At 36.5% G+C, this 10,124-nt stretch overlaps 1 protein-coding gene across 1 annotated transcript; it reads left to right on the forward strand.

Moving 5' to 3' along the window:
* Nucleotides 1-7,318: 7,318 nt before the first annotated feature.
* LOC150103892 (uncharacterized) lies at nt 7,319-8,344 on the forward strand. The gene has a single exon (XM_090397084.1). It carries the CDS (start codon nt 7,319-7,321, stop codon nt 8,342-8,344), a length of 1,026 nt encoding a protein of 341 aa, XP_090253210.1.
* Nucleotides 8,345-10,124: the final 1,780 nt, after the last annotated feature.

The raw sequence follows: 10,124 nt of genomic DNA on the forward strand, positions 1-10,124 counted from the left end.
GGGCAAACAGATAAAACATGTCAACTGAGGCCTCTTTCACCTACTCTACCACTATGCACTCTATCTTTTATTTCCTCTCCATCTATCTGCTGACTCTCAGCCTATCTTACTCTACAGGCCGATGATTCACATTTGTTGAACTCACAAATTATTATTATTATCTTTGGTCATCTTATGTTATTTGCATATAAAAAGAATAATATCTTACGTCATATGTGATGTTATATTATATTATATATCTTATGTTATTTGCCTATAAAATATCTTATGTTATTTGCCTATAAATATCTTATGTTATTTGCATATAAAAATAAAAATGTCATATGTTATATTATATTATATATGTCACATGTTATGCAATATATTTGCATATAAAAATAAAAATATCTTATGTCATATGTCATATGTTATGCAATATATAAAAATAAAAATATCTTATCTTATCTTATGTCATATGTTATGTTATATTGCATATTATTATTATTAAGAGAGACCTCCAGGGAGTCAGAACCTCATCGAGGGAGGCCACATACTACACACACCAGCTATCATGCTTATTCTTGAATTCATTCACACTGCTTGCACTCACAACAGTGGCAATCCATTCCACTCACGCACCACCCTCTGAGAGAAAAATCTGGCCCTTACACCCTTCTTGGCAGCCTTCATTCTCAGATTCGAAGGATGCCCTCTCGTCCTTGCCCCACCCTCCATAAATTGAAAAATCCCATCAATTGAAATCCTGTATGACCCTTTCAGCAGTTTGTAAGTCTCAATCATATCACCCCTCTTTCTCCTGTTTGCTAGTGTCTGCAATCTTCAAATTCTCAACCTGTCTTCATAATCAGTATTCCACAATCATGATGGCATTTTTAACACTCTCCTTTGTACTCTCTCCAACATATCAGAATCACAATGGAAACCAGGAGACCAGACCTGCGCACAATAGTCCAAGTGAGATCTTATCAAGGCCTTGTAAAGAGGCAAAATAACATCCTTATCTTTACATGTGAACGTTCGTTTGAGCCTTGCAATTATCTTTTGAGTTGTATTTGCAATCTTTGCCAAATGGCCCCTGAATTTCTACTTCCTATCTATTAACACTCCAAGATCCCTAGCCTCATCAGTTTCTTCTAGCCTAATCCCATCAGTATAATACGACATTGGATAGATAATCATGACGAAGTGAATGACATCACATTTACTGACATTGAACTGACACCCATTTCCCCATGCCCACAATTCCAGCTTATTCAAATCATTCTGAGAAGAATGCATATTAGCAGCATTCATGATTACCCTGCCTATCTTTGCATCATCAAAAAATATCTGTATGTCGCTTGTCAAATCCTTCCCAATATCATTAATGTAAAGATTGAATAACTGTGGACCAAGCACTGATCCTTGTGGTACACCCTTGTTACCTTAAACCTTGTAGACTCAGATCCCCCATATACCACTTTTTGATATCTACCAGTCAGCCATCCTCTTATCCATGCTAATGTTGTATAACCCAAACCCATTTTCTCAAATTTGTGCAGCAGTCTGTCATGTTGTATTCTGCAAAAGCCTTAGCAAAATCCAAAAGTATCATGGTATATCGATTCCCCTTGTCTAGTTCAATGGTAACATTGTCATTGAATGTGAGCAAGTTGCTAAAACATGACCTTCCCTTAGTAAACCCATGTTGATCATTGCAAAGTAGAGATTCACTGTCAACCCATTTCTGAATGGGTTGACAGTGAATGGGCCCTAACTAATTTTTCTAAAATCTTCACCACCACGCCTGAGATACTAATTGGTCGATAGTTTGATACATCGATCTTTGCATCATCCTTGTACAATGGAATTACCATACATTCCTTCCATTCCTGCGGAATCTTCCCTGTTCTGCGACTCATATTAAACAATCGGGTCAAAGGAATGATCAATTCAGCTGAACACTCTTTTAGCATACTTGCTGATATTCCATCAGTCTCTATTGCTGAATTCTTATTCAGTTTGTGCAACAGCTCTAATACCTCGGCCTCACACACCTGCGTTTCTTCATCTAGTGAAGAGGTAACAGGGAGCTCAATGTTGCGTTCACCAGGTTGATTGCTTTTAACGAAATGAGCACTCATTAACTGAACAATCTCTTTTGCATGTAACTCTCACTCAATCTGGATTTAGAAGAGTTATTCTTTCATATTCATTCTTTCTTTTACTTGCAGCATATCGATAGAATTCTTGTGGGTTGTCTTTCGCACGCAGAGCCGGTTTCTTTTCATAATCAGACTTTGCTTTCCGTACAATAGTTGTGACTATTCTAGCCTGCTGCTTATAACATTCATAACGGACGTCATCCTTATGCAAACGGTATTCCTTCCACATCGTCCTTTTCTTACGAATCTCTTGCTTAATAAGATTACACATCCAATTGACTCCTACTTTGTTTATTCTTCGAACTCTCGGGACACATTCTGATATCGCATCATTTAAATATTGTTTAAATGCTTCCCATACACTGTCGATATGCTTTCCATCCAGCAACCGATCCCATTCCACTGAACTCAGAGTACTCCTCAGTTGGTCACAATTTCCTGCTTTGTAGTTCAACATGTAACCTTTTCTGAATGGAACATTCATAAACTTAGTCACTTCCCAAGTGAGTACCGCATGATCACTGTCACCAACTAGAGGCAGAATAGTAACGTCTTTAACTGAAACGCCCTCTGACACTATAATCAAATCTGACACTCTTTGACCTAGAGTTCCTTCTATCACATGTTGCGTGAGGAAGTTGTCCCGCAACAGCTCAATAAATGCATTGTAATTCTTCTCAGGAGATTCTACTGCTACCCAGTCAATATTTGTATAACTAAAGTCTCCCATTTTGATTATAATTTTCGCGCTCACCTTTTCTATTTGGTGATGCATTTCTTCATCACCAGCAACCGATCCACCAGGTCTGTAACAACACTCCACTGGGTAATTTGTCTTATTAGATACCACCTCACACCAGATGGCTTCAAACTCACTGCCACGTGAAACATTGTTAGTACTATTACTACCTTCATAGGGCTCAACTCTAACTGGATTTAGGTCATCCAATATCATTAGTAGTATGTCCCCTGCTCTCCTATCCACTCTATCTTTCCTAAAAATACTGTACCCATGACACTGGATACTAGTTAGTAGGTCTTATTCTGATAGCTAGGTCTCACTAATTCCTACAATCTGAAGTTGCAACATATTGACTAAGGCAACAAACTCTACCCCTTTGTTACTCCTAGCATTCGTGTACAGACATAATAATCGACCTTCATGTTCTTTAGTGTACCCTTGTTTGCAGTCTGCCTGACTCAATTGGACAACTTGCAGATCTCTATTCTTCTCCAATGCTTTACACATGTAGATATCTTTGCACACATACGATGGGTACGAACCGGACAAACACAAAACCCGAAATCGTTCTCACCTCGTCAACATTCCCATGACAAATCCCATTCCCATCATTAACATTCATATACCAATGTCGTTCTTACACTCACATTCACATCATTCCTTCCTTTATAATTTAGTTTCCCTGACTCTCTGTGTTAGGTCTAGTTTTTCCAGACTCCTGATACCAAACGCATTCAGGTGTAGGCCATCCCTCATATACAAATCCAATCTTCCCTCAAACTCACTCCACACATCCAAAAACTCGCATCCATTCCTTCTACATAGCCTACACATTGAATCGTTTGCCATATAAAAATAAAAATAAAATATAATAAAATAGTTATGGAAACAAGAAGCGGAAAGTGCAACACGATGAAAGAAAATCAACTAAACGTGAGTTTTTGGTATGCACCATAATCATTCCTGCAAAATACGCTGTAATCGTACAATGTAAGCCTGTCCGACGTACAATGTAAGCCTGTATGTATTTCGAAAACCAGGGCTATTAACGAGAATGTCATGCAAATTTGACGCATCGAAAAGTGTCCAATTCATGAAGCGTTATACTTAGTTTTAATCGTTTTCCCCAAGTAAGCAAAACAAAGTTTTGCGCGTGAAATATATTCACGCCTAAGCTACTTGTATATAGAGGCCATAGGACTTCATATCACTTGCCTTAGTATGTATCCCATAATGCAAAGCACACCCACCCACGTCTTTCGGGCGTGTATGCTGCAGTGCATAATACGAAGGGCCATTACTCAGACCGGTTTCGAACTTCAGTGTGTGCATTTCGTGTAGATATGCATATATGTATTAGTGTATGTGTATATATAGTAAATTATACATACGTTTCACAAATCAGTACGAGTCTATACTACATATAATAAAGTAAAATTAAAAAGGTAACAAAGTTAACATCAAATATGATTTTGCTAATTTTAAATACAACAAAAAACCAAAGTATACAAAAACAGATATAGTTTAATTAATACGACGAGTGTGTTTGCCATAAAACATAGAAGGATTCGTTTTTATCACATGATATAAACAAATCTTTGTTCACTACACCTATTTTCTTAGAAAACTAAAATGAAAATACCTCCCTGTTTAGCGATGAACCTCCCCTTTCATCAGTATTGCACATGCAGAAATACAAACAGCTATATATTTTGTATCGTTGCAAACTGGGGACAATGAGAATGAAAACCATCCTACGTAATCAAAAATACTCTCCTCTCCCACAGACCTACTGCATACACTGCGTACAACAAAGCAATACAAAATTTTATTGTATCACCAAAACAGTATTTGAATAAATGTATAATTTTAATAACTCATTTCGAATTTTCATGCACTCACTTATTCTCACAGAATAAGTGAGTTGCATCTATTCATAGAGTAGTCATCGGATGCATTTATGTATAACTTGAAATCAGAGTTGCATTTGAGATTTTCTGTATCATTAAAAGAGTTCACCGACACCAATTTTACGAAAATGAATTTATGTATAACACATAAATAAAATTAACCGGAGAGGAAGCGAAAATTTCCATCCTTACTGGTCATGATAGCTGACCTAAAATGGCCAATGATTTTACCTGGCATTCAGGAAGCAGCCGCCCTCTCGTGACCCTTTGATTTAACACTCATATTATTAAATGTGTCCGCGAGGTTAGCCTAGTGGCTATGCGCTTCGCAATCATATGCATGGGGAAAGAGTGTCCTAAGTTCGATTACCGTCGACGACGTGGGGAGCTTAAGGATCTTCCTCAGCCATAGCGAAGTTAACCGATCTTGGGTGTGGGCAGCAGGGTTTTTCTCCCAGTTTATCTGGGGTTTTTAATCCCGCAAGCAGGCAAACTAGCCCCGTGAACACACAGGGTATAGGATACCTGCAGGAAAAAGAAGTAACCAACGTATTCCGTAGGATTTCGTTTCCGAATGGCTACACGGTAAAAAGTGTGTCAACGTGTGAGCGTCAATTACGATAGGTTAGGAATATTGAATATTAAAGTTTTTAATTGAAATTGTTTGACTTCTATGGTGAATTTGAGAATTTCAGGATTTAATAGCAATCCACTAAATCAACCGAATAAAAGCTGAGAAAAAGTTCCTGCAATTGGCAACTAGAATCAAACACTTAAAATGGTCTTTTTTCGGGTGGCACATGAGCGATGCAAATACCACCTCCACTCTATTCATCATTTATTATAGTTTTATTATTAGGTTTTCAAAAATTGAAATTAAAAGTTTTTCCATGAAAATAAATTTCTTCTTCATATAAATATATTAAACATGTAAATATAATAAGAATTTCTAATTAAAATCATCCTTCCTTTATTTGTTATTAATAAAATGTTGTGCATTGCGGAAATTTAAGTGTAAAGATTACAGCGGCACCTATGTTTGGGCTGCGTTTAGGAGGAAGTTGAACACCAGATGGAGGCTCTTTGATTTCGGGAATTTTTCCAATGCTTATACTCGTCCTTCCATTGTCACTTTGCCAAAGTTTGAAACCAGGGTTTGAAATGGGACTGCCAGGAGGTAGACATTAATGGGTATCCAGAAAAGTGAGTATGACAGATAACAGCCGCCATCTCGTGTTTCTAAACCCAAACACTCCTATTATTGTCTGTCATAGTTCTATGGTTAATGTTCTTGAGATGAGCTATTAAAAAACGTACTTTCAGGTAGAAATAACCTCCTTTTTCAGACTGACAACCTCGGAAACCGGCAGTTGAAGGGTCCAGAAAAACTTTCATCTAGTCGACGACTAGAATGGAGGTTAGAACCGGTTTTGTCTTTCTTTGGAGTGCCTAGCGCTATGAAGGCAAGTTCCGTTTCCTCAAGATTAAACGGATTTCACATATTTATTTTTGTTTTTCATCAAAAGTATTTAAGAGTTTAACGCAATAAAATTGCAATAAATTAACAAGCTCTGGTAAAGTGCATCTAAACATAATTTGAGGTTAATGCAACACGAATATTTTATTTTAGTATGCAGCATAAAAAACGATTTTAAACGAACACTGTCAATTATAGAGTAACGATGTTTTAATTGATACAATGGTAGAACATTTTTAATTTTGTACACAACTTTCCACGATAGATTAATGTACTGGATACACATCCTTACATTGCTCGCAGTATGCGTTGAAGATCTTGGCCATAAAACGTAGCTACACCCTTTTTCGTAAAGCACAGTCGATTTGTCGGTGAGAGAAACACAAGAGAACTTTCTAAGCTGAAGTACTAACATTTCTTTTAAAATTTTGGGCTGAAAAGGTTACCAGCTGTATACCACATTGGTGGAACTGTGCTCCAGGAACTGCATTATGAAGAGGTTTAAAACACTATAAACAGACACCTTGGCTAATGTGCTGGTTTTTTACAATGCACTTAATATTAGCATGCAATATTTGTGATCAAATTTGATATAAATCCACTCTACCTTATTGATATTATATATGTTAGCAGTTATTGACGCATTTCATCAAAATATAATAAATAATAAATAACAAATATATTTAGAAATATTTTTCGTGAGCGGAACTGTATGGGCCGGGGAAATCGACAGATTAAAAAATAAATAAATAAATAAAATAAAATAAAATAAAATTAATAAAATAATGATAATAATAATAAATAAAAAGATTAAAAAAATAATAATTAATCTCGAATCACGGGAGCAGAACAATAGCCGAGACGCAGAAAGCTGGTTATTAAATGTAATCGACAGTATACATCATTGGGTATAAAGAATAGAAATTTGACGTGGAAAATATGTAAACTATTTTCAAACAACGTCTGGTTGAAATAATGAAACGGAGTTGTTTCAACAATGTACAGAAATTATAATGAAAACTGATTGTCATCGAACCATACCAAAATGAATCAGCTACAAAGATCTCACCGGCCTTCTATGAATTTAGTGCGAGAAATTCTTTGTGCAGTGGACAACCTCCTTAATTCCGCAGAAAACGATGAAGAAACGCAGTCGACTGATGAACAAAATATCCGAACTGTTGTGGATTTATACACCAGATGGAAGAGAGAATCCTGCATAGAATTCGATGACTTTGAATTTCAAACTTGGATCCATGTTCCTGCTAAGGTTTGCTTCTGGAAGAATATTCAAGATTTTCGACTCGCTGGAGATGTTCTAATGTGTTTGTACCACTGTGATCGCTTTCAGGGACTCATTCTCCAAGAGTTGGATTATCCAGAAAAAATCACCTCACTATGGGCGTGGCCTGGAAGAGACGATCCCAATGCTAGAACTCCGCAAGAATCCCCCACAGCCTACTTTCAAAGAGCTGCCAATGCAAAGAGATTGGTATTTAAATCAGGCAAACGGTTCATCGATGTTCTCTGCAACGACAGTGACTTATCTTTCTACAATGACTACATGATAAAGCCTGACCGCATCCTACTGTTCCTTCGAGTTGGAGTTGATTTAATGCACTACAGGTATAGAGTTAATTTTACTGATCGAGAAAGCGAAATCACTTATCTTATATTGATATACATGCTGGATTACTTACAAAGTGCAAATAACCATCTCGATGAAAGCCAGCAACGCCGTTTTGAAGATAGAGCGACGTGCGTGAAATATTTCCTTCGCAGTGTTCCTCAACTCACATTCCCTACTTTGAAAAATGTCGTCGAGAAGAATTTCATTCAAATATTAATTATGGAAGAAGACCAAAATGTCTACCCAGAGGAGATTATTGAAAGAGCCATTGAAAGAATCCCTTTGCTGGGCCAGAGATGTCTCAACCCATCTAAACTGACCCATTTCTGCAGATGTGTCATCAGACGTGCATTGCACAACAACTTCCACCTTCCAGAAGGAATTCATAAACTGCAACTACCACCACATCTCATGCGATACGTCGATCTCCTTGAGGATTAGAACCGCTTGTAGGTGATCACATTAATGTTATCTGAAATGTGTGAGCATATTCAGTAGCTGATTCTATTTCTAAATTTAGCTTTGCGTATCATTAAGTAAATGTTTGTGTTGAAATATTGTAAATTAGTGTAATAAAAAAAGGAAATATTCAAGCCTGCTTTGAGTATAAGGACATGAAGCACGTGTATTCGTTTATCCAATTCTTATCCGTTCAAGACTGACTCAATCCGTTATGAATGAAAGACCTAAGAACACGCATTTCTTCCTGTAGATCTGTGTGTGTTTAGGGGCCAGCTTGCCTGTTTTGAGGGACGTGAAAACTTAACAATATGGTTTTTCGTCCACATGACTTTTAAACCTTGTAAAAAGAATCCTGCTCGACACGGAAAGGACATAATATACCGACAATAGAGTTTTCACTTGAAGTGAAACATGGAATGTGACACTGCCGGGAATGATCGTGTTACAGCCTCAAAATCTATGGTATACACTTTGATATCTTCTATTCTGTTTCATTTTTGAAAAAAATGCTACTCGCGACCTGTTAAACAGATTCACTACCCGCAAATTGAATATAATACCTGGGTTCTAATTTCTATAAAATACAAAAAACGATTAGCAGGACTTTTCATTTGAAGGTGAGTTAAATGATTTCATATGGAGATGGAAGGTTCTATCATCCTGGAACTTAGAAAACAAGCTGGAGTACAAATGCAGTTTACATACAAAAATATGTAGCCAATACTCACCAATTATTCATCAAATATGGTGACGAAATATAAGCAGTTTTACAGGATCGAGGCCTGAAAGCTCTCAGGAATTACTATTATCATTGTAGTGTAATAATTAAAGCTTTAAGAGGAAAAGTGCGAAGGTAAAAAAAGAAATCGTTCATCATAGCTGACCCAAGGTGATCAATGATTTTAATTAACATTCAGGAAAGGAGTGTATTGCAAGCAATGGCCGCCATCTCGTGACCCTATACTTGAACACTTATATTATTGATGGCTAACGTTTGTAATTGTAATAGTTTGACTTCTATGGTCAATTTTCGAATTGCAAGATTAAAAAAATTAATTCAAGTTTCCACTAAGAAAGGAAAAAAGCTAATACGGCCTGATGTCCATCCATGCCAGAGATCCCTTAGCTTGGAAATCAACCGCATAAAACCTGAGAAAAATTCTTGTAATCGACAACTGGAATCAAATCAGAGGTCTTTTTTCGGGTGGCACGTAATGGATGCAAATACCATTTGAGCAGAGTTACACAGGCGCCCTGAATTCATACATTTATTTATAATTTTTATGAAAAACGTTTGAAAGTTTAATACAGCGCAATTTCAATGAAATAATATGCTATTGTAGAATTAAAATATCTCATTAATATTTCAGTCATTAGGACATCAATAGTTTATTTTTTAAATATTCTAAACATTATTTTTTAACAAACGTTCTTATGTAAGTAAGTAGCAATATTTTAGTCGATATACAGTATAATTATAAACAGGGACGACTTGTGCATAGGCACTGCAGAACTGCCGCACCCCCCATTTTCCTCGATATATAAATATATTTATTAATTATTTATATTTGCTTGTAATATTTAATTTTGACATCCACAATCCTATAGAATTCTCTTATTTTGTATCAAAAATAATAAAAATCCATCTTGTAGCACTTAGGAGGGCGAAGGACGCTATCAGCACTGTGTTTACCACAGTGTCATATTGCTACGCGCGCAAGCATAGCACGTCATATTGAGATGCAAGCTATTAGCGTAA

This window comes from Typopeltis vanoorti, chromosome 8 (genome assembly GCF_054136105.1).
Source record: "Typopeltis vanoorti isolate ZY-2024b chromosome 8, IOZ_Tvanoo_1.0, whole genome shotgun sequence".
In the NCBI taxonomy this organism is placed as follows: domain Eukaryota; kingdom Metazoa; phylum Arthropoda; class Arachnida; order Uropygi; family Thelyphonidae; genus Typopeltis; species Typopeltis vanoorti.

Coding starts and splice junctions, on each gene's coding strand:
- LOC150103892 (XM_090397084.1), top strand. CDS start 7,319: ATGAATCAGCTACAAAGATCTCACCGGCCTTCTATGAATTTAGTGCGA.